The sequence below is a fragment of the Saccoglossus kowalevskii genome, chromosome 1 (genome assembly GCF_978046115.1).
Source record: "Saccoglossus kowalevskii chromosome 1, keSacKowa6.1, whole genome shotgun sequence".
Taxonomy (NCBI): Eukaryota; Metazoa; Hemichordata; class Enteropneusta; family Harrimaniidae; genus Saccoglossus; species Saccoglossus kowalevskii.
In genome coordinates this window covers 12,495,049-12,521,010 of record NC_140641.1, presented here as the reverse complement: position 1 = coordinate 12,521,010, position 25,962 = coordinate 12,495,049, and the positions used below count along the sequence as shown (strand labels likewise).

The following is a 25,962-nucleotide window of genomic DNA, read 5'->3' as shown; positions in this document are numbered from 1 at the left end:
TATCACTGGTATAGTTATAAACGGATACTCTTCTATATTCTTGTTCAGGTAATTGCAAGATCCAGAAATGCCATTCAAGCATGGTTCCAAGATTTGGCAGGAAATAAGTCTCTGACTCTACTCGCAAAGAGGGTGAGTTTTGTTGACTATTTATAGTCCCCGACATCGTCCGAAAACGGGGACTTATGTTTTGACCTCTGTGTGTGCGTGCGTGCGTCCGAACCTGTATCTTAGAAATGCCTGGACCAATCACAATCAAACTTCACACATACATCATACATAATATTATACATATGCACGTCAAATTATCACTATCTGATTCAAGATGGTCGAATGGCGGCCATTTTTGTGCTAAAAATCATCAAAATCAAGCATTTTTCGGCTGTTTACAGATAGATTTTGTTCAAAATTGGTATATACATTACACATTATAGGACCTTGATGGACATCATTGTTTTTCAGATAAGATTCAAAATGGCCGACTGGCGGCCATTTTGTTTTAATGAATGTGGTTCTAGTGCCATATCTCTGACTTGCTTTGACCGATTATGTTCAAATTTTAAATATTCATTATAGATCATGTCATAGATATACAGATATATTGGTTTTAAGATCCTATTAAAAATGGCCAAATGCTGGCCATTTTTGTGCTGAAAAATCATCAAAATCAAGCATTTCCCGGCTGTTTACAGATGGATTTTGTTCAAACCTTGTATATACGTTGGACATTATAGGACCTTGATGAACATCATTTTGTTTTACGATCTAATTCAAGATGGCCGAATGGCGGCCATTTTTGTGCTAAAAAATCATAAAAATCAAGCATTTCTCGGCTGTTTACAGATGGATTTTGTTCAAACTATTAGACATTATGGGATCTTGATGCACATCATTGTTTTTCAGATAATATTCAAAATGGCCGACTGGCATCCATTTTGTTTTAATGAATGGGCTTCTAGACCCATATAAATATTGTATATGGGTATGACCCATATTGTTTTGACTGATTTTGTTCAAATTTTAAATATTCATTATACTTCTTGTCATAGATAGACAGATATATTGGTTTGACGATCCTTTTCAAAGTGGCCAAATAGTGGCTATTTTTGTGCTAAAAAGATCCTCAAATATCAAGCATTTCTTGCATTTATGGATGGATTTTGTTCAAACTTATAATATACATTAGACATTACAGGTTCCTGATGCACGTCATTTTATTTTTCAGATTGGATTCAAAATGGCTGACTGGCGGCCATTTTGTTTTAATGATTGGGCTTTCTAGAGCCATATCTCTTAAATGCTTTGACTGATTATTTTCAAATTTTATATATTCGTTATACATCATGTTATATATATATACATGTATTCAAAATGGCTTATTTTGAATGCTGTTCCAGAGCAATATCTCTCAATATGGACAAGTACTTGTTTGACGATCATATACAAATGTCAATCATTTTAATGTTAAAGAAATCATATTCCTGGCTATATTACTATAAACAAAACTATATATCTTAAATTTGATAACTAACGGGGACTGTGCCATGCATGGCTTGTCTTACCTGTATGTAAACTAGTCTGTGGATAAATGCCTGGAAAATAATATTATAGTATTGTTTCTACTTGATGCAAATTTTATAGTATGTATTACTGGAGTAAAATTTTACACATTCTCAAAGTCTCTTGATGAATGAGTTCCTCTTTCTACTCTCAGTACAATTGACACGTCTGAAGATCAGTAAAATGTCACAAAAACCCACTATTTTATTCTGGGGATTCACAATTTTTCTACCTACCCAATAAAACCTTAAAATTCAGAGTATTTAGAGATTTTAAATTGGCTGGAAAATAAAAGACACAACAAGAGTGTAGATAACATATGCAATAAGAATTACCGGTACTTCATGTTATGGTTCTTTGCACAAATCCTTGTCATATTTTAAACCTTTAAAATTATCTGTGATCTTGGTATAGGTGCCTGTTTTCAACAAAAAAGAGGAAGTTTTTAGTTTTTTATGTGAGAACTCTGTGCCTGTGATTAGAGCAACATGGTTTATAAAAATGACTTCAGCGTATTATGCAGCAATATCTGAAGCAAAGAAGCAAAGAAGACAGAATAACGACCCACCGCAAGGCATGTACCATACTACCAGTTTTCTTTTATACCATGCATGGTTAAATTGGCAATAAATTGTAATTTTGGTGAATATCTCATTTCATCTGTTTATTGCCGCGTTGTATATATCTTCATCAAACTTTTCCACATTTTGTTCATCAAACCTGATAAAAAAAATGTGCCTCTACTAATAATTATAAAAAAAGTGAAGCATATGTTCCAAAATGTTAGTATGTGTTAGTGAAAATATAAACTCATATTTTCATTCACTCTTTTGTAGCTGTATTTCAGACATGCCTGGACTGATCATGTTCAAACTTCACGCATCATACGTATTAAAAGAGTACATATGCACTTGTATTCGTTTCACAATCTGATTTAAGATAGTAGTATGGCAGCTGTTCATTAAAAAATTTATCAGAATTGAATATTTCTGCCCTTTTAGAACTGGATCATGGTTGTATATGACTGAATTTTGTTCAAACTTAGTACATACATTGGACATGATGAGACCTTGATGCAATTACCTTTCTTTTGCAGATCGGATTCAAATTGGCCGACTAGTGGCCATTTTGTTTTAAAGGTTACTTTTCCAGAGACCTTTCTTGGCCACTCATGTTCAAACTTCACAAATACATTTGTTTTGCTAAGGTCAAAAGCCAGCATTTCTGCCACTCCCAGAACTGTATCCAATTAAACCTTAGACATCATGTCAAGTCCTGATTCATTTCACTTCTAGCTTTGTAGTTCATCTCAGTGATATTTCCACTCTGTGTACATTCTTGGTCTGTCTTTAATTCATTTCATTTTGTTGTTATTACAGAATGGACTCAGGCAATATCCAAGATTCTTCGAGAGCAGCTCCACAAAGTCTCTGAGTATTACCACATTCTATCATCTACTGGATCTGCTGGTTTTTCTTCCCCTCCACGTGACGTTGAACTAGCTTTGAAATTATGGAATTATACGTGCAGGCTAGCACGCTATCTTTACGAGGTAGGTGTGGTTCTAAATTTGGTTAAAATGGCCAATCATTGCATCCTGGTTTTCTGATGCATGTAGTTGGTGAAGCTCCTGGAATGTTCATAAATTCAGCTGATTTTCTAAGCTTGACCCTTAGGAGAGCCCAAAGACAAAATCTTATATAAGTGCCTTATATTTTATATAGTAAGGAAAGGTGCTATTTAAAGATAAACTGGTAGAGTGCAATTGCCTTTGAGGCCTCCATGAATCAAAACACTGGACTTTTTTTTTGTGTTTTTTTAGAGAGATTTGATTGTCATACCAACTACCCACATGGCATGGTTTACTGTCATGTCTTATGCTCTAAGAGTAGGGGAGAAAGTCTCAGATTACGGGCTAATATTGCAAATACCTTGTATTTTCACTAACTAATAAAAGTTCTATTATTCTACTTTTTGCTGTGGTCCACTGGGAATGTCATCATCGTTCAATGTTACTTACCTCAATGTAGAAGATACTTACGGCAGAAATTGCTCATTGTGCATATTCATCACGTGTTGTGTTTGTCATTGTAACATGAGCTGCTGAAATGTTGTATAATTTCAGGAGGGAATGATGGACAGGCAGGACTACTTGACTTGTATTGTGGAAATATTAGAAAAAATTAAAATACATGATGAGGGCTTATTAAAACTTGTCATGCCACTAGTGCTTCAGGTGAGTTTACAAATAACCCATGCTTTGAAATATAGAGCATAGTGTTGTATTTTGTATGTGAAACAGTGTACCGGGGTAGTTATTATTGTGATCTTAGCTTGTACTAGTCATGCTGTTATTATTGGCATGCTTTGTGGTGCTTGATCAATACTAGACCTGTTTATTGATCATTCAGTGTGCATGGAAATCTACAGTACCTGATAGCTCTCAATATTGTATTGGTATTGTTAACCTACTACGTTCAATTACCCATCATAGACTCCATTCAGTCAAAATGACTATTTTTAACTGTAGACATAAATCTGCGATTCAGCCAATGGCGGAGAGAGAAATCTAGGTCAGGGAAGCCCCATGATCTCATAGATTTTCTTCCACATCACATAACACATGACCGAGGCAAAGAGGTCAGTGCTATCTTGCCCCATCTTCACTTCCCTGTTTTGTGGATTAGTCTTTTATATTTTTTTAGAGACTCTTTTCTAAAAAGCATTAATACTAAATTTTAAAATGCATTTATTTAAATGACACAAAGGTCTTTCCAAATAAGTAAAATTGTAATGACCCAGTATACAATGAATTTAATTTTTAAAAAAAAAAAAAATTTCAAAAAATGAAAAGTGGATGGCTTAAAAGAAGTGGAAGTGGGGGAACATTATTGATAAGCTGACAAATCTGGCTAATAAGTGATTTACTTATAATTGAAAATGTTCCATTTTTCATTAAATTTAGACATTGAACCATTATTGATAGCTATTTGTCGCTCTACAATACGAGTGTTTAACATTATACTCTCCACGACTTCCACCTTTGGGACAGAACCTCTTTTCGATTCAGAATAGAGGTGCTGTTTACAAATTAAAATAAATAGGTTGAGAAGATTACAATGAAAACTGCCGTGTATTTCAAAACAAATATCCCTGTCAGACAATAAAATATCAACGTTTGTCCATTTTTTCCAGAGTTGCTGACATTTTCCCCAAAATCTCCTAGTAATAGTGCATGTAATAAAAAGATACTCAAGAGTTTCAATATCAGCGTTACAAAAAGTGCACAATGTACTATCAACTAATTTCCATAAACACAAAGTGTTATTTGTGTAAATTGCCCTATGTAAAAATTTATAATGAAATGCCTGCAGCCTGGAATCAAATGTACAGAAAAATGAATTTAATTTTTTATTTATGTGTGCAGTAAAAACTGCCACAGATAACATAACATTGATATGTCTGAAGGTGTTCAATCAGTCCTTATATTTTGAAACTAACCAATCAGATTGTGAAATCTCGTCTGTGGGGGATTCTTTCATTACACATGGTATGAAATAGATGATAGTCTTTTGAATTGACATAAGGCTTTTTGAATTTTTTAGATGAAGCTGCATTAAAAAAACTATGTATTGCCAAAATCTATATATTTATAATTTCATTAATATATATATATATTACAATTCTCTTTAGTATTTAGATGAATTTGTGCAGAATCAAGTCTTGTCGCGTCGTTTAGCATATTTCTGTGCCAGAAAGTTAGCTATTTTATGTAATGAATCCTCAGATAGCAATCAGTCACAGTCGCATTCTCCGCATCTAGCAAACTCATCAACTGGGTAAGTTGATTATTATTATAGGCACCATGTGCTTTAATTTACTCATCTCATATACTGTAAAATACTTTATTTTCTCTTGGAATTTATTTTTGCTATTTTCGCTGAAGGAATGATTCAGTGAAAATAAAATCCAGCGAATATATATCTTTTTTCCTATATTTTACATTCAACTTGTCAAAAATCTGTGAAAAAAAATTCAATACAAAACACCCAATATGTTTTTTTCAGCTAAAATTAATTCCAGCTAAAATAAAGTATTCTCCAGTATATTGGTGACCAAAAGCACAATTTGGTTTTGTTTACTGGCATATACAGGTGTATATAACTTTAACTATTGTGTAGTTTTCCTGACATTTTGTAGTAATTTTTTCTACATTGAACCGTGACGGCAGTTCAGCTCACATTCGGTGAAGAATTGAAATCCTTCAAAATATTACAGTTTCACTATACTGTACTTCATTGTGTGAATTGTCAGTGAGAAAGAATAGACTAGAACCAAGTGTATTACTGTAAAACACATTATTTCACTGCTTTTTAAAAAGGTGAATGTAAAATATAGGAAAAAAGGTATTTTCGCTGGATTTTATTTTCACTGAATCATTCCTTAAGCGAAATTAGCGAAAAATAATTCAAAGTGAAAATAAAGTATTCTACAGTATCCGAAGACAGTATTGTTGCCGTACACTGCTTTATATGTATAAATGTTTCGATGTTTATTTCACTTTAGGGCATCTTCCAGTCAACCACCGCCACCTCAACCACCACCAACCTCGTCAATGAATCCAGTAGCTGCTGTCTTCTCTGAGTACAATAGTTGTGCTCAGCATCGCTCACTGGTTCTCAGTTTGAGCTGTGCGCTGCAGACGATCACACTCTGCTGTCCTAGCGCACTGGTTTGGAACAATGTAGGAGAGGGGAAGCCGGGAACAGTGATGGGATCACCTCTTGATATTCTACCATGTGCGCCATCTAGTCTACCTATTGCCGGTAATAACTCACTACAGAACCATCAGGTGAGATTAAGGGTTCGCACTAAAGTCTTCAATGTCTTGAAAAAGGTCTTAAATATAATGATTTCAATTACTTGTTTACTCCAAGCAATGTGCATAGATACAAGGTACATGTGACTTTAAAGCTATATTGCAAATGTTGCCATTTCATTACAATACAGTTATATTTTCACCAATTAGCTGACGGTGTTGTTGGCGAGGTGAACAAACACGTTCATGACTAAAGATGTTTAGTCTGTTTAGACATGAATATTTTGATTACATATCTGATGATCTTGAGTTTCATTTTGCTGGGTAAGGATTGACCAGCTTTGTTATTAGTCCAAGAAAATTGTTCAGCTTGGAATGTGTCTGATTCCCTCATTAGTATGCAAGAATGTAGGAATGTACCAAGAAAATTGTTTTTCTGCAGTAAATTGTAGTGTATTTTACTTATGAATGATCAAAAAGTGCATGAAGATTTTATGAAAATGTGTGGATGTTAACAGAATGATGTCATATGATCACAGTTGCGCAATAAATGATGGACTATTTTGGGCGTAGCTATAAAATGTGTCACCGAAGTACTCCTTTAAAAAGTGGGAAGTTGGGCAAAATGAGTACTGTGGTTCAAGTGATATTAGCATATTTCTCATTTAGTTTTAACTCGTACAATGTTTATTCACTCACTGTTTACTATAGCCAGAACGCTGTCTTCACTTTCAGGTTAGTTCTTCTGCAGATTTCTCGCAACCAACAACGTGATTTTTTATTTGGGATTTCAAGAAAAATAACATGAATCGTTATTCATAACACAACACCTCGCCATATTTCAACTTTTAAGTAGTCAGTTAACAAGGTCTTTCATAGTAGCATTTCTATGGGATTGACGTACTAGCATGAATGGGTTCAATTATGAGTTTTCACTGATGACATCATTTGACTGGCCCTCTAGCGGCGAAATGACGCCAGGAAAAGCGGACGTTTGTTGTCTGCTTCACAGCCCGTTTTATACCCGATATTTAGGGCATTTCGCAGCACATACAAGTTGTTTTTATCAACAGAATTCATTCATAGATCTCAAATTTCATGTACAGAGTGTCAAAAGCCACACCTCTGCTCCCCTTTAAACAGCGATTTGGCTGTGGCCATGCATTTAGTCATTGTCGACTGTTTTTTCTCGAATTGGTTGATTGTCATAGTCAATACGCTAAGTACAATTAAACGTCCGGAGTTGAACAGTAGTCATTTCTAAGGTTCAAAATAAATAAACAAACATGATTATTTAATTTAGTTTAATTCCTTCAGTTAAAAATTGAGTTTCCAAAATAAATAAATAATAACACGTACCCTCATGTATACTTCAAGTTTTCATTAAAACAAAGTCAAAGTCTTTGAAATTGCTTTTCTGCCTGTTCGCCAATGCATTGCTCCAAAACACACCTTTAAATACTCTTTATTTTCCCAGCATCGAGATGGCTCTGCCAACTCTTGTTATATGTAGACATTTGCATTGATTTTGTGAGCCTCCTAAAGATGGCCGACACTTTCAAGACACACTGATTTGTTTCAAACTTGGTATTAACATTGTACATGTTGGGTGTCTGATGTATGTGCAGTTTTGTATATTTTGGTTCAAAAATGCTGACAAAATTATGCGAGTTTTGCGGAAGGTGACAAAAATTGGTGATTAGGGAGAAAATAATCATAATGTACATGTGATAGTGAAAATTGTATGCTCTTTTGATTCATGAACTCATTCAGCAACCTTGTGAATATCTTTTGTTTTTAAACCAGATCCGAGCTGCCATACGTGCCAATGAACAACAAATCAAACAACGTGGTCGTGCTGTAGAAGTGAGATGGTCATCTGACAAGTGCCAGGAATCTACTGCTGGTTTCACTATCAGTCGTGTTTTAATTACTCTGGAAATCTTAGACAAACATTGTTTCGATCGTTGTGATTCCATGAATTCAATTGACTCCTTGTACAACAAAGTCTTTGGAAATACACAGAATAAAGAGAATAACGAGGTCAGTGCAGTAACATTGGTGTTCTTGTCCAACCATATTTTCACTATAATTGCTATGTAAACCACTTTAAGTTCGTGAATTGTGCGAGTGCAAGGAAATCACAAAATGCAGTGGCAGTGAACATTTCACTGGGGTTCATAATCATTTTGAAAACCATTACTTAGGTATAGCAGTTAACTGATCAAAATGTGTGACATATCATCTGTGTGGATCCATGATAAATGTTGTAGCATCGTGAAATTCACACATGTCACCTGTATGATATGCCAAGTATCCAGTTCAGTTTTTGACCCATGGTGTTGATATGATCTTAATTTCAGCTACCAGCCAGCGATGATCCAATCATACTCTTGTTATGTGAGTGGGCTGTATGTCCTCAGAGGTCCGGGGAACACAGAGCCCTAGTGGTGGCTAAGTTATTGGACAAAAGACAAGCAGATTTAGAAATAGAGGTAAACTACTAGCCGATCATTTGTGCCCATTCTTCCCACCATCCACGATTAGTCGGAAGAACAATTTAAAACACCATTCCAATGATGCAAATTAAGTCCTCGCGTACAACACAGATCAAGAACTGTGCTTCTGCTTCTGCATGTCGCACAACTCGCCCTCACATACGCTTTATAGGAACCTGTAAGTAAATGTAATATGGTATTGTTGTAAGGTTTGAATTTGACTGGTTGTGTTCAACCAAAGTACAAACCTAGACTTGCTCAACATGTACAGCTGAGATGCTTGTTCAAACAGCTGAATAAATTATTACGTTACATAGGCAATTTATTATTGGTGTCACATGAAGTTTTCTCATCCCCAATGGGACTTTGGGCAGAAAAATGGTAATTTCCATAATATGGCTAGTATCAATATTATCAAGGTGTATGTATAATTTGAATATAACTTCAAAGATATAAAAAAAATTATTTAGAACAGAAAACAGCTAGTAGACCAGTTCATACTGTCAGTCAATAAAACAACTGTGTTGTAAATGACAAAACACTCACATGAAACTGTCTTATTTCAAATGCATTAGCATATCATTGAAATTCACCTTATTATTATTTAAACCAATCGAATAGCTAAATTTAATTTTATGTAATCAAGCCTGCCTTTTATGAGATAAGCTAGAGTGTAGTGTTGTGCTAGCGATGATATGTATTGCACAACTTCTGGGGTACCAAAGTACTAGAAGAGATATTTCTTCGATAGTTTTTCAAATGCAATGTAATAATACACACTGTGTACTTCATTGCATTCAATTACATGTGTTTTGCCAAATTACACCATCTATCAATGATTCATGTTATTTATACTTTTCAGAAAAATGCAGATAATGACATTCTAGACGAAAAGGAATCCATATCATCAGCCTCTGTTATGAGCAATGGTTTACCAATCTTCCAGAGTCTTCTCTTACATTTCCTGGACAACCAAGCTCCTGTCGTGGGTAAGTCTCATATTTGAGAAAAAATTGCAATTTCTTTTCGGAATGCTTCAATTCTAGGATAGTTATAACCACCTGTACCTAGTCTAATTGATTAACTTAATTAGTCCCTGTTTGGACGCAGTTCGAAAACCGGGATTTGACCCTTGTGCGTCCGTGGAACCTTGCTTCTGTGTGTGCGTATTTTAGAAATGCCTGGACGAGTCATAATCAAACTTCACACATACATCATACATGATATTATACATATGCACGTCAATTTTTTTCACGATCTGATTCACGATGGATGAATGGCAGCCATTTTTGTGCAAAAAAATCATCATAATCAAGCATTTCTTGGCTGTTTACAGATGAATTTTGTTCAAACTTGGTATATATCGTATTTGTCTTCAGTTAAGCGCCACCTTCAATTAGGCGCCAGTGCCACGAAAACATCGTATTTTACACCCCAATTAAGCGCCAGACAAAGTTGAAATTTTGGCACGTAATGATCGTGAATTGGGCGCCGGCGGGTAGACTACCGGTTACCGGTTAGTAGCGATAGACGCGATGGCGGAAGTCCCTCAATGATACTGTACGATGGGCTTTTATGATTTTGTTTCTAAATAATTTTGAGAAATCGGTCTATAATCTCTTGAAACATGTCTCTTTGGTCTACTGTAGAAAATATTCGCGTGGTTTTTAATTTCGCAGTAAGTTCATAGACACGAAATTAAAACAACGTTCTGTTTCAAATGCACTGTTATCACAGTAAACAGTGTTAAATTATTCTTTAAATGCTCAGTTTAGTTTCCAAAAATAACTAATTTCTTGATTTGGAAAAAAAATCGTGCCGTTTTCCCACGAAAATAAAAGCCAAAAGATCGCAAACATCGGCAAATCTCTTCCGCGTTTCGTTCATACATTATTTAAATGAGCTATGGTAATTTATCACGTTGGCATCATCCAGCATTTTGATTGGTTAATTAGCGACTTGACCCATCAGGTCAAAAAACACGTTTCAGGTCACGTCCTAGACAGGAAGCATGGCGGACATCGTATCGCATCAAGCGTTTACATACGACCAGAATCATTCGCTTACGATGAAATTAAGTTGAATTTTACTTGCATTTTATTTTTTGTACGTTATTATAATTACCACTGAGTAATAATCGTAACTGTGGAATGCAGCATGACCGGATTTCCCTACCGGGATCATTTACTACTAAGTGATGCATTTGTGTTTGTTTTATTTTTCTGTTGATCGCACGGCAAACTGTGAATGTTTTCTAAAGGATGATAATTTTTGTACAACTTTCTCGACTGTCTGAAAACGGGTCATTTACTCAGTATTTTAAATAAAATATTGCCAATAATGTATCACCAGAATGGAGCAAGAACAATGGCTTGAAACACAGTTACCGGTACTAAAACTTGAAGTGCTTGAAATAAGCGCCATTTGAAACAAAGTTGCTCAAATTTAACCACAAATAAGCGCCACCATGAAATGAAAGTGTAACAAAGTGGCGCCTAATTGAAGACAAATACGGTACACTAGACATTATGGGACCTTGATGCAAGCAATTTTATTTTTCAGATCGGATTCAAAATGGCTGACTGGTGGCCATTTTGTTTTAATGAATGGGCTTCTAGACCCATATCTCTGACTTGCTTTGACTGATTATGTTCAAATTTTTAATATGCATTTTACACTATGTCATAGATTTACAGATATATTGGTTTGACAATCCTATTCAAAATGGCCGAATGGTGGCCATTTTTGTGCTAAAAGATCATCAAATATCAAGCATTTCTGACATTTATGGATGGATTTTGTTTGAACTTAGTACATACATTAGACATCGCGGGTTCCTGATGCACATCATTTTATTTTTCGGATAGGATTCAAAATGGCTGACTGGTGGCCATTTTGTTTTAATGATTGGGCTTCTTGAGCCATATCGCTGACATGCTTTGACTGATTATGTTCAAATTTTATATATTCGTTATACATCATGTTATAGATATATACATGTATTCAAAATGGCTGCTTTTGTTTTTAATTAATGTTGTTCCAGAGCAATATCTCCCAATATGGACAAGTACTTGTTTGCCGATCAGATACAAATGTCAATCATTTTAATGTTAAACAATCATCATAATCATATTCTTGACATGGTTATATTCCAGCTATATTACTATAAACAAAACTATATATCTTAAATTTGATAACTAACAGGGACTGTGCCATGCATGGCTTGTTCAGTATGGTTACATCCGAGGAGGGCCAAAAGCATGTCTTGTATCAGTATGGTTACATCCGAGGAGGGCCAAAAGCATGTCTTGTATCAGTTTGAGTACAAATTTTAGAAGCAGTCTTCAAGAGGAAGCACTTATCCAAGGGTTGAATATCATGGAGGCCTTAAAGGCAATTGCTTTGATGTCTAATGGGTTTGCCTTGGTACCCTTCAACAACAAAAATATATATTCACACTACTGTAAAATACTTTATTTTCGTTTCGAATTAATTTTTCCTATTTTTGTTGAAGGAGTGATTCAGTAAAAATAAAACCCGGTGAATATACCCCTTTTCCTATATTTTACAATCATCTCGCCAAAAATCAGTGAAAATAAGTTCCATAGAAAACACCCAAAATGTCTTTTCAGCGAAAATTAATTCCAACTAAAATAAAGTATTCCACAGTATATTAGAAATGGTACATTACCATCTGAAAGCCTCCCCAGATAGCCAAATTTGAATGAGAAAAAACTATGTCAGTAAGCAACGTGTTTGAGGCTTATTTTAAAATCCACAATTATCACACACACTGAGTATGAGTCCCATGTGACATTGTTTACATGCAATTTGAAACCCTATGTGATATAGTTTTGAAGTAACTCTGTCATTTAGTCTACTGTAAAATACTTTATTTTAGCTGAAAAGATTTTTTAGGTGTTTTGTATGGAGTTTATTTTCACTGATTTTTGATAAGTTGAATGTAAAATATAGGAAAAAAACTAAATATTCGCTGGGTTTTCTCTGAATCATTTTTTCAGCGAAAATAGCGAAAATTAATTCCAAGTGAAAATAAAGTATTTTACAGTACCTCATTTCATCTGTATAGAACTGATACATAATGTTTGTTTCACTGTGTCGTGATTTGTTTCTACCACAAAAATTATGCGTGTATCATGTATGAATTTGCTAATTTGTGCTTCATTCTTATGTTTTAATAGTAGATGATGCCAGTAGTCAGGATGACAAGACTGCATTCGCCAATCTGGTTCTACTGTTCTGCGAACTGATACAACACAATGTGTTTTCTCACGATGCTTACATGTGTACTTTAATATCCCGTGGTGATCTATTGCCAACACCGCCTCCCGCCAGCGTGCAATCCAACAGTGAGAATATAGATGACAACGGCGATATAAAAATGGAAGAAGATATCCTCAAGATGGAGGTAAATACATTAGGGGTTGAAGTCAACTCACCTGTATAAATCTAAGTACCATATATGCTGTATTAGCAGCGTAAGAATTTTGATACCTTGTAGGCTTTGGATGACTCTTGTAAGTTGTAAGAGCTGGGTTTTTAGCTCCGCTGTCGACTTTGTCGAGCGGAGCTTATCATATGAGTGATTGTCCGTCGACGTCGTCCGTGTCAATGTTTTACTTTTTCGACTTCTTCTTGAAAACTACAAGCCTAAATGCTTTGATACTTGGTGTATATGTACCTTGGGTAGACCTCTCTCAGATTTGTTCATTTCATGATGATATCTTCAATTTTCTAATTTTGGTGAATATTTTTGTCATTTTTAGTAAAAAGTGATATTTTCGACTTCTTGTTGAAAACCGCAAGTGCAATTGCTTTGATATTACATATATAGGTACTACATGTGGACCTCTCTCAGATTTGTTCATTTTGTAATGATATCTTCAATTCTCTAATTTTGGTGAATATTTTTGTAATTTTTGGTAAAAAGTGATATTTTCGACTTCTTGTTGAAAACCGCAAGTCCAATTGCTTTGATATTACATATATAGGTACTACATGTAGACCTCTCTCAGATTTGTTCATTTTGTAATGATATCTTTAATTCTCTAATTTCGGTGAATATTTTTGTAATTTTTGGTAAAAAGTGATATTTTCGACTTCTTGTTGAAAACCGCAAGTCCAATTGCTTTGATATTACATAAATAGGTACTACATGTGGACCTCTCTCAGATTTGTTCATTTCATAATGATATCTTTAATTCTCTAATTTTGATGAATATTTTTGTAATTTTTGGTAAAAAGTGATATTTTCGACTTCTTGTTGAAAACCGCAAGTCCAATTGCTTTGATATATTATACATATAGGTACTACATGTGGACCTCTCTCAGATTTGTTCATTTTCTAATGATATCTTCTGTTCTTTAATTGCCATGTGCATTGCTAACAGCGGAGCTATCTCAGCCGACAGGCTGCTTGTTTTTAATGTCATGTTTAATGATCCAACATTCAATAAATCTCATTTTTATGTGCGCTTCTGATAGAGTAAATATGGTACATGCTCCCACTTTTTCAACAACTGTCAGCTTTCACAAAAATTAAAAATATTTGAATATTTTTTCTAAATTTTGATTAAAACCTTTTGTCACCGGTAAATTACCGTTAAAGTCCTAATATAAACCGCATACGTAATAGTAACCGCACCCTCAATTCCGGCTTCGGGGTTAAAGAGTTCTTAACAAAAATTGAAAACTTGAAAAGTACCTATTACTAACCGCACCCCCAATTCAACAAGACCGTGACTGACTTCATTGTTTCAACCAGCTGTTCCAAAACGGCATTGTTCCATAGACCCTCCAATCTACTGGAGGGTCTATGATTGTTCCTAATCCTATTCATTTGTTTCGACAACATGCCTAAAAATATTCACACCTATTTATTGTTCAGCGGTGATAAGATGTCAGACAGGCAATGAAACTGCTTTTGTTCTGGCGGCGACCTCTGTCAATACTCTTTCTGAATACGTCTGTGTTTTGTAAGTTTTAGACAATGAGCTTTTATCACTGTAAAAGTGTTAAACTGAGCATTGAAGAATAATTTATCTTTCGAAAACAAATAATTTCTTGATTTAAAAAAAAAATCATGCCGTTTTCCCATAGAAATCAAAAGCAAAATATCGCACTACATTATCGGTAAATCTCTTCCGTGTTGCGTTCACCATGAGGTCGCTGAACTGTCATTAACATATTTAAATGAGCTATGTAATTTAGACACGTGGGCACCATCCAGCATTTTGATTGGTTAATTGGCGACTTGACCAATCAATAATACGTCATGTGAGCATTCAAAAACATGGCGGATATCGTATCGGCTGTTTACATGTGACTGAAATCATTCGCTTACGGGGAAACTAAGTTGAATTTTACTTGCATTTTATAACAATTCAACGAATTTATTTTTCGTGCGTTATTGTAATCACTACTAAATAATAATCACCAATATCAACACTTCGAAAACAAGTAAGTTATTCACTTGTGACCCGCAGCATGGCCGGATCGAGCTACCGTTATGTGATCATTTGCTACTAAGCAGTGCATTCGTGTTTTTATTTGAAACTTCTGTTAGAATATAGTTTTCGTTACCAAGAAAATTAAAAAAATAAATGCATATTACATTAAAAATACTGAGTATTTTTTGTATCATGTGGAATTTTTTTTTGATTGACTGTAATTTTTCAACATTTCGTAACGCGTATTTTAGAACCAAAATAAAGCCTTCTTCCCCGACGCCTGTTCAAGAGATTGTACGGTGTATTGTTTGTTTTGTGCATGTGTTGTGGACAAAAAATGACCACGCCCATTTAGTAATTGCAATATGTACATAATAGAAACCGCACCCCGAACTTGAGCTTTTGATCCCAATTTTTAAATTGATACATTGTAATATAAACCGCGGTTTATAATAGGACTTTAACGGTAAGTCTATTTAATCCAAAATTACATTAAAATGTGAAAAATGTACCATCTACATTTGGACGGGAAAAACTTTAAAATTCATGTATTATTGTATGTGTTCTAGTATTGAACATTTTGATTCAAATCAAATACAAATCTCATTGTCGTATTACACTATGTCACTGCCACTTTTTCCATGCCATTTTTTATTAAAATATTCCATTCAATAATGTTGAAAGATCAATTTTGAAATCTGATTTAGGTATTTTAGAAATTTTAGGCGGGAAAAGTTGTGTTGGTGATCACGACTAACCTACTGTATTTCTCAGCCTAAGGTAGAAGACATGGAAGACAAGGACAATGAGTTTGGTCTGTTTCCTCCAATAAAAGAGCAGTCACGAAGAGACTCGTCATTTCAGGAGAAATTCTTAGAAGCTTTGAAAGCTGAGAAACTGGGTTCGCAACAGACTTTCAAAGATGATAAACTGGACGATGATAGTCGGTCACAGCTTTTTGCACGTTCATGCATAAAACAGTGTAAACATTTACTGTATGCTAAACATTTCCCAATACCGCAAGATGAGATATCAAGCCATGAGTGCAACCAGCGGCTTGTGGTGCTCTATGGAGTGGGTAAAGCAAGGGACGAGGCGAGGCACGCCGTAAAGAAAGTACAGAAGGAAATCTTAAAAATCATAAACAAGAAAGGAGAAAAGGAAAACAGTACGCCGACCAAGGCCAAAAAACATAAATCGGAAGCAATGCCGAGCTTGGATAGTGTTTTTTCAAAGTTTCAGGCGCTTTCGTACTTTGATCAACACACAGTCACTGCCACGTGTGCCAATAACGTTTTAGAACAAGTGCGTAATTTTCATCAGGCAACGTCATATCATTTACCGTCAGTGGATCATATCACTTTTATATTCGACTTGATGGAGTACGCTTTGAATATAAATGGGCTTTTAGATTTTGCGATACAGGTAAGGAGAGATCACATGACTGTTCGTAGATGTACATGTAGATTAGTTTGTTCATTCTTCACTTCTATATTCAAGGTTTTTTTTTAAGACGAGGTCATGCTAGTGTGATATGCGATGAAAATCCTAATGATCACAAACCGCAAGACCAAACTGGGAAAAAGAGGGTTAGTGTCTCAGGTTGTGCTAGTATTACTGCGTATTTACAGGGCGTGTATTATGTGTGTTTGCTGTTATGATAATCTCTCTCATTTCTGTCTATGCAAGCAAACCTTTCCAAGCATCAACTGCATTCTCTAATGCCTTTGGTTAAAAATTTTGTCGATTGGCAAGATTTACCACTCAAGGACTAACATATAAATATTCGATATAACATAATGTAATTTTTTTTTTAATTGAGAGATTTCTCTGATTGCAATTAATTTATGTTTTGTTAATCCAACAACCACGGAATTATGTCATCTCATGCAAGATGCAATGTGTCATACTGCATAATTGGCTAGCGCGACACAATCGGCATAAGTTACTGTATCCTTGCAGAAGGATTCCCACTGACACACAGTTCAGTAGTTTGCATCCAAGTGAAATTATCAGTGCAGTAACTTGGTACTCTCGAATCATTACACAAGACATTGTTCCGCTGTAAAACTCACACACAAATATTCTTGTGATTTTTATCTGCTTACAGTTATTAAATGATGTTAGTTTAGTAGAAGCAGAATTATTACTGAAATCCTCCAATCTAGCTGGCAATTACACCACTAACCTGTGTCTGTGTATAGTCGCCGTCCTCAGAAGATACCATGCATGTCTATTGCTATCTACGGATCAAACTTCAGATGTCTTTGAGTTGTGAGTATATCAAATGATGTAAAAAAAAATTTGGTATCAGTGATCTGCTTGAATATGAAGGGAAGTATACGTTTGGTACACTTAATGTATTGAATTTTCAAAAGATAATCAGAAGATTTTGTTGCAGTCACATTACTCAATAATTTATAGCATGGTGGTTCTTGTGTCACATCGTGTTAAATGAGACTCATAGTGACATATACAGCTTGTGCAAAATACTATCGCTATACATCAAAGCAAGAAACAAAGCCAGACTACGCCTTGAATCAGTTCTAACTGCCGCCGAACTAGGTGTGATTCAATACAGTGCTGCATTGGCAGCAAACCAGGTGGCCATTTGTACTGACAAATACATTGTTTGTTTACACAAAATTTGAACACACACTGCATGGTGACCCCCACCATTCAAGTGTGACTCCCTGTCTAGAAAAATCATGCAATAAAAGCTAGTCACATAATTTCTCTACAAAAATCTAAAGACTCCAATTCCAAACGGTTAAACAGGGCAGGATAGTTCCTGAATGTATTTTAAGCAATCTGTTCTACAACATGTATTATATATTAACTGATGCGAGTTCTCTCACTTCTTCTGTAGTCTATGTGGTGTGGTTAAACATGTGGGTAATGTATCTGACTGTACATCGGCTGAAAGATGTATATTGACTTATCTTTATGATCTATATATATCATGCAGTTATCTTAAGGTGAGTGTACACATGATGTGTTCATCGCTACCATCAAGCTTTTGTACCATAGCCAGCCAGGGCTTGAAATACACCACTACCTTGGATGCCACATGTCCTTCAAACTAGTCAATTATTTGCTTTGCAATTTCATTTAGTGTATATTAAAGATTTCTTATGAATTTTGGCTATGATTCTATGATGTCATACTTTATCCATAATCCTTTACTTGAGAATCAAGATGGCTGACTACATAATACTGATGAAAAGTTGAATATCTAGAGATAAATTGTGATAAAACTGTAAATTGTATTCTCTTACAATTGTAGAGCTTTTTCTTGTGGGGTCATTATGTTGTTTGGCTTGGCTTTTTCTTTAAATTTTGTTTTTAAATGATCAAGTTCAAGCTCAGTCATGTATGATTTGATACATGTACTATCATATACCGTTAATATCTTTATTTTTCAGCATTCTGCATTTTCAAAAAAACTCATTGTGCCTGCTGTATATATATATATAGGACTTTAACAAAAAGTTGTAGTACAAACAGTTGTAAACTAATAAAGGAGAAAACACTGTGCATCATCTGATGTGAACGCATTCAAGGTCATCCTGTTTGTTGGGTTGTTTGTTTCTACTCCTGTAATGATTCTTTGGTCATTTTCTACAGACTAGGTTTTCAGATGGGTTTGCCAGCGTGGCATCTAAAGTGAAGCAAACTATATATGCTAATATCCAGCCATCAGCATCCAATTTTTTATTAGATACGTCATTCATGGTTGAATACATAGAGAACCCAAGGTGAGAGGTAGAATGCATATACAGTATGTGTGTACCATTCGCAACATAGTGCTTGGACATGAACAGTCATATTGACGTGCACCTTGTATAAATTAGATTTCCTGGATGTGCATTTTAATATTGCATATTTGTTATTTCAACAGTCTCATTTCATAATTTGTTCATGAATCTTTCCACAATAGTTTTTTAAATTCTGTGTCATGGAGGAATTGTAGGATGTATTACATATATTATGAGGTTATCACAAAAATGCCGCAAAGTACATGTGTGCACAAAAGCAGTATGATGATTGTGTTAACTGCGATTCAGTACTGCCTGAGTGCGTACTTTGTGGTATACTCGTGATAACCTTATTATTATACATTCAGCTTGATACAATGTAGTAATAATTTAATGGGAGATAACAGCCCATAATGTTAACAACAAATTTGTTTGCACTGTGCGAACACTTGAGTTCAGTGATGTGATTCTGTCAGTCAAGCACTATAGTGAGTTTACGCCCGATGGATTCTAATAACCAGGAACACGTTCAGTGTTGTTGTTTAGTTTACCACAAATAAGATCAAATTTGTTTTGAACAAAAGCAGATTCTGTTCTTTTCAGTGCAACATGTATTAAATCTTATGTGTCTTCTATGTGTGTTTTTTTTCACAGAGGAAAGCAATGCCATCATTCAGTGGTTGGTCGGTTACTCAATGATTCTACACCCAATAGATATAGTTTTGTATGCAATGCTTTACTTAATATATGTAATAGACCTGATACAGATAGGTAAGTCTCCTATTCAACTGCACCAGTCCTACTGAAAATTTTAAATAATCATTTTACAGTTAATTTTTAAGAAGAAGTAACCTCGCCCCTCTCTTTTTCTTTCTATCCCACTCGCACATTGAAGGAATACAAGTTATTTCATACAAAGATATTCATCCCCTCTTCAGTCATTAATATTACAATTACGATACCCCGTATTACGTTCTGTGCATTCTGTATTACATCTTGTCATCATTATAAGTGGCTTATTGGTAACATGTGTCACTTTTAAAATGTCTGTGAATTATCTTCTGCTTAGCTTGTTAACATGTCTGTGCAGGTCCTGCTATTTACATATCAAATGTATGTAAAGATGTGGTTACAGCAATGTTGTCATAATATTGATCTTCTCTAATGTTCTACCATTTGTTTGCAGATTAAATGACATATCCATTCTATGTGCTGAGTTAACTGCCTGCTGTAATGCCTTGAGTTCAGAGTGGCTAGGTATCTTGAAAGGATTTTGTTGTTCGTCCAATCATGATCTAGGTTTCATAGATGTACTTTGCCAAGTGGATGTAAGTTTGGTCGTTAGCATTTTGATTCATATTGAGAATTGAAATTGTACTTATATTGTTGATAATGAGTGATCATAAGTCGTGGGATCAGCTGATATTCGAGATGATGAGTCCAATGTGATTTTGTTTTTGTGATGACAGATAAAACTAAATTCTACTTTATCAAAGAATACTATAAACAATATATTATATGTATGAAAAATTTAGAAAACAATGTTTCAATGTTATTTTTAATACACACTGTTATTATCACTGTCTCTCTGTACATAGGTTGGTGACTTGTCAATCCATGACTCAATAGCAATATTCACTGCTATATTAATAGCAAGACATGGACTCTCACTGGAAGATGTTGTCATGCATGTAGCCATACCATCCATTGTCAATGTCTGCCAATCAGGTCAGTGGATATCTTTAATTTTCAGGTCAGTCGACCAGTCACGTATCAATGTCACAATTCCTATCTCTGGTTAGTGAACATCATTACCAGGTCAGACTCTTAAGTCATTCAATCAGCATTTTCTTATATCCAAGCAAACTATTGAAGTAAAAATTAGAAATAGGTGATTTATTTTATTTGCCATACTGTAGCATTGTCAGATATTTTCATCTTACAGCAGCCATTATTCCCACTTGGTGCCAGTGTGGTGCAACAGGATGATAATGTTAACAATGATATTTATACTGCATGCCATTTGCTTATAAGTTAGAGGTGATAAAAACAACAAGATTTAAACAATATTATTATAGATTCTTTGAATTACAGATGGTAAGGTAAATCAGCCATATTGGAATTAAAATCAGCCATGTTGGATTCAAAATCAACTGTGTTGGGTTCACAATCAACCATCTTATATTCAAAATCAATCATGTTTTATTCAAAATCAGTTGTGTTGATTTCAAAGTAAGTCGTGTTGGATTCAAAATCAGCCATGTTGGATTCAAAATCAGTCATGTTGGATTCAAAATCAGCTGTGTTGAATTCAAAATCAGCCATGTTGGATTCAAAATCAGCCACTTGGTGGTACTATTGTCTATTAACAGTGTGAAAATAAAAACATCAGTAGTGCTTTTCCACCACAAGGGTATTTTTGTTTATTTATTGTTCATACTTCTTTAATTATTCTTTCTGTACAGCTGGTGTAGATCAAGATGCTGAACCTGGCGCTCGTTTAACCTGTCACTTACTGCTGAGGCTGTTCAAAACTACCTCCGATCCAAATGATCAATCTGTATCTAATCGAAACATGGCCAGCATCAAGTCGTCTTGTGATCGCCATCTGTTATCAGCTGCACATCATAGTATTAGCGTAGGACCAGTCTTAGCTGTGCTCAAAGCACTTCTCATGTTAGGTGAGTTTCGTTGTATTTTGTATTCTCGACAATACATTTACATTAATTAGTCACTGGGTTTTAATTTTGCTATTTTCTCTGATGAATAAAATCTGCTAGATTAAATCAACGTGAACATGGGAAATAACAATAAAACTCTTTGTTTTCTTGACAAATTTGTGAAATTAAAACATTGGAAATATGCTCAAAATATCAAAATAGTAAAATTAAATGTCAGTGAAAATAAATAAAAAGAACGTAAGGAATGTCGAGTCAAAAGTTGTATCTCATTTGGACCATACTTTCATTAAGAAACAGTAGACTGAAAAGAGAGAAAATTGTAAAATTTGTAATTTAAATATGCTTTGCGTAGATTTCTATGACAACAATAGTTTGTCAAACTCTGAAAGTTGTTGTGTGTTATTGATGTGAATCCGATTATTGTTACACATTTCCAGTGTGATAACAATTTCCCCCATATGTTCAATAGGAAGTTATCTCCCATAATGCATTGCACATATGTGTATGCTCAGTTACATGCTCAGTAGTGCAAAATTATGAATTTGGATTGATCTTACTTTAATCTATCTTACCTTAGGCGATGCTAATGTCGGTGGCGGTAGTGGTTCTGCTACTGGATTATTGACTTTAGAAGACTTCAGCGATGATCCCCTTTTTGGGTTTTCTAACAAGTCTCTTGGATCTATGGAAACAGCAAGTCTCAGCGACTATGCAAAGTATGTCCTGAAGATGATATGTACGCAAGACTGGGTTCGTGAGAAGTGTCTGAAGGATCCCGAGAATCTGTGTACTCCAGAGTTGCTGTTAGATAATGTATTCACCAACAAGCAGGCAAGAACATATATTATGTACCTAATGGATTTAGTATAAATGTCAATTGCTATTGTTTTTTCCGAACTGATTTGATTCAATACATGTACAATTCAAAAAACTGCCTTTCCATATTACAAAATGAATAGTATTTTGGGATAAAATATCTGCAATAAGATTATTTTAGAAATAGAGTCCAGCATGGAAGTTACATGTATGTGGATTCTATTCAGATTATCATTAAAATTCTAATTCTAACCAGAGTTTGTATTACAATGTGCAAAAATTAAAACAACAAAGTCGAGGCATTTTGTAATGAGTACATATGGCAAGTTCTATTTAAAATTTCAACTCAAGAAAAAAGTCAAAAACGTATATTCATTCATGATCTAAATGAATTTTAAATAAATTATGGGAAACAAAAATCACTGCCAACTCATCTTGGAATCATTCCTCTTCTCAACTAGACATGCCAATGACATCTTTCAAATGTACAGTAGGTGCCCATTTTATCAATATTTTCCCCCAGCTAGGGTACCATCTTTTATGTCCTGAAGAGTTTGATCCTTTTGACTCGGGGTAATTGTCCATAGCAAACTTATCTCGTATTTTATTTCAGGCTCAGCATTTATTACAACTTATATGTTACCCTAATGGTATACCCACTGCTATGGAAGGCAATGTATCTGACAGTGAACAAAAACAAACCATAGGAAGAATACTTAGGGTGAGTGTACACAAGAGGTTGGCATGAACAGCTGGCATGTACAGCTGGTAATATGTATGATCAATAACATTTTTTGAATTTCTTTTGATTGGCAGTTGTTTCAATGCGCAATATTTGGAAATATGAAACATACATGCCCCTGTTCATTAGGTCTGCCAGTATATATGCTTGCTGACTTTTATTTCTGCCAACACTTAAAATACCATGATTATTATGTGCTATATCAGTCAGTGCTTGGAGGTGTCTTCGAACAATCATCTTACCGGTATATGTCAAGTAGATCTGTTTGGTGTTTTTTGATAACTTCTCTGAAACCAATAGCCACTTGTCAAAACTGATGAATAGGGATATGAACAAAATTTAAATATATTGTTTCAGACCCTAAACCAGTGGACATTGAGAGTTTCATGGCTGGAGCTACAGTTGATGTTCAAGCAATGTCAGAATTCTGAAATGAACACATTACTGGATAACATTGCAAAGGCTACTATTGAGGTATTCCAACAACAAACTGAGGAAAACGTCAAGATGTCCAATAATATTAATGGTGGTAAACGAAAGATGACAACCCAGCAATTGAGGTGAGTACAGTGAATACCAAATGCAGAATACCAAAAGTGAATGAGAAATAAGAAACTTCAGAAATCTAGAAATCCAGTAGAGCAAATGAGTTTGTCTCTGATTAACACTAAAACAATAATGACATAGCAGGAATAAGAAAATTATAATGCTATCATAACACAGTGCACAATCAAGTTCATGTAAACAAATAATGTACATTACATGTGACATGTATGCAACTCATTTTGAACATAACATAACAACAGAGTTCTATTTTCCCTGGAAACTTTTTTAAATCAAACACTTTTCTCATCTCCTTAATAAATACCATATTTGCTCTATTAGAAGTGCATCTCCAGTGGAAGCTTCACATGAACCAAAACAAAAAATATATTTAGTTTGTAAATCAAAATGTTTCTTATTTTGACCATGCACACACCTGTGTAATCACAGATATAATATTTATTTTTAGGATAAAGATAGAGGCACAGTAGGACTATAATAGTTAAAATGTTTTGTTTCTCAGAAACCTGAGACTCTAACTTATTTTATGCATATTTATTTCATTGTGCTAGAAATAGTTTCGATAATTTATTTCATGATTGATGCCTCTAGTGAAATTAGTACCATCCATAGATTTTGAAAACCTGAAGGGATTTTTTCCATCGCCCAAAAAAAAGTGGATATAGCAACCAACAACCTTTACAACTCTATTCATTTTAGGGTTGAACAGGAGAGAGGCAGTGTATGGCTGGTAGCTCCATTGATCTCTAAACTTCCCAGTGCTGTACAAGGCAGAGTTTTGAAAGCTGCTGGCAATGTACTAGAGAGTGGCCACAGCGTTTTTTCTTCATCCAAGAAAGACAAGGAAAAACATGCGCAGAAAAGGTTTGTTTCACTTGTAAACTGCTGAAGCCATAATTTGACGACGTTTATGTTTTTATTTTCAGCATTTTTGTCAAAATCAGTGGAAAACTGTGAAAATACATATATATTTTTTTATTGAAAATAAACTACTAGCTTTTCAGTTTAAATTATTCCCTACTAAATTAAAGTCAGTCACAGTATTTTATGTTTGCTGATTTCTCACTTGAGACGCGTCTCATGAAAAGTTCATGAACAATGTTTGATAAAGCATCATAAAAGTCTCTAAAAGTTCAACAATGTTATATAATTTGTGAGGAATTGGCCTAAAATGAACAGGTACTGGTCACATACTATCTTCAAATCAAATTATCTTCAAATTTATTATCTTCAATCTTTCCAATTAAGAAAAGTGCAGACTATAAACAGAATTATTTTGTGATTTGTGATGAAAAAAAAATAGAACTACCGGTAGTGGTGAAAAGTTTAATGATGCTCCAAGATTCTAAAAAACTCAATCTTGGTTGAATCTATGGAAATGTTCAGTGATTTGCAAACAACTTTTGACGAGGATATCTTGCAAATACCATATTTGTGCAAAATATATCCCATAATATGTTTTTTATATTTGATTTGATATCACCATTGTAGTATGTCATTGCTGAGTCACCAACCGTTCCTGTCACTGGTCTTGACATGTTTGAAAGGACAGGACGAACAAAGAGAAGGGTTACTAACATCTTTACAGACGCAGCTAACACAGTTCCTACAGTCACCTAAAGACGTAAGTTCTTTGTGTGTTAGGATGTCCATTTTAGTCTTCAATTTGAATAAGGGACGGTTGTGATGGTCACTGTACATTCAACAGTCTAATTGTCATTCTGGTTATTTCACTGGTTATTCACTTGTGCTCAAAATTTTGTACTTTCCTTTGAAGCAATTTAGATAGGAATAACTTGTGATTGGTCAAAAATCATCACATGACTACAAGACGCAATTTAATCGGTGTAACCATTATAGATTTTAAAATATTTATTCAGAAAAAAATAATAAATTACTAATAAACACACAGCAATTGCCAGAAAAATACGGAAAGTTTGTAAACCCAAATCAAAGAATTTTGTTTGCTATTATTCATATTTTTACAGGATCGATGGGAAGACCCGAAAAGTCGCAAAATGATGCATGAAGCACTGCAACTGAGATTAAGTTTG

General features: G+C 34.6%; 1 protein-coding gene across 1 annotated transcript in view; it reads left to right on the top strand.

The window, feature by feature from the left end:
- Positions 1-25,962, top strand: part of LOC100377948 (mediator of RNA polymerase II transcription subunit 12-like protein) — a 47,011-nt gene that overhangs the window by 2,712 nt on the left and 18,337 nt on the right. Inside the window, exons 5-28 of the mRNA XM_085498890.1 lie at positions 49-132; positions 1,975-2,134; positions 2,940-3,112; positions 3,686-3,796; positions 5,254-5,399; positions 6,127-6,412; positions 8,186-8,422; positions 8,743-8,874; positions 9,740-9,866; positions 13,080-13,306; positions 16,122-16,772; positions 17,458-17,621; positions 18,217-18,325; positions 18,975-19,105; positions 19,760-19,876; positions 20,292-20,433; positions 20,704-20,833; positions 21,571-21,786; positions 22,364-22,617; positions 23,216-23,323; positions 23,702-23,904; positions 24,608-24,772; positions 25,400-25,532; positions 25,897-25,962. Coding sequence (XP_085355016.1) covers positions 49-132; positions 1,975-2,134; positions 2,940-3,112; positions 3,686-3,796; positions 5,254-5,399; positions 6,127-6,412; positions 8,186-8,422; positions 8,743-8,874; positions 9,740-9,866; positions 13,080-13,306; positions 16,122-16,772; positions 17,458-17,621; positions 18,217-18,325; positions 18,975-19,105; positions 19,760-19,876; positions 20,292-20,433; positions 20,704-20,833; positions 21,571-21,786; positions 22,364-22,617; positions 23,216-23,323; positions 23,702-23,904; positions 24,608-24,772; positions 25,400-25,532; positions 25,897-25,962 — 4,272 coding nt within the window. The remainder of the gene's footprint in view (positions 1-48; positions 133-1,974; positions 2,135-2,939; positions 3,113-3,685; positions 3,797-5,253; positions 5,400-6,126; positions 6,413-8,185; positions 8,423-8,742; positions 8,875-9,739; positions 9,867-13,079; positions 13,307-16,121; positions 16,773-17,457; positions 17,622-18,216; positions 18,326-18,974; positions 19,106-19,759; positions 19,877-20,291; positions 20,434-20,703; positions 20,834-21,570; positions 21,787-22,363; positions 22,618-23,215; positions 23,324-23,701; positions 23,905-24,607; positions 24,773-25,399; positions 25,533-25,896) is intronic.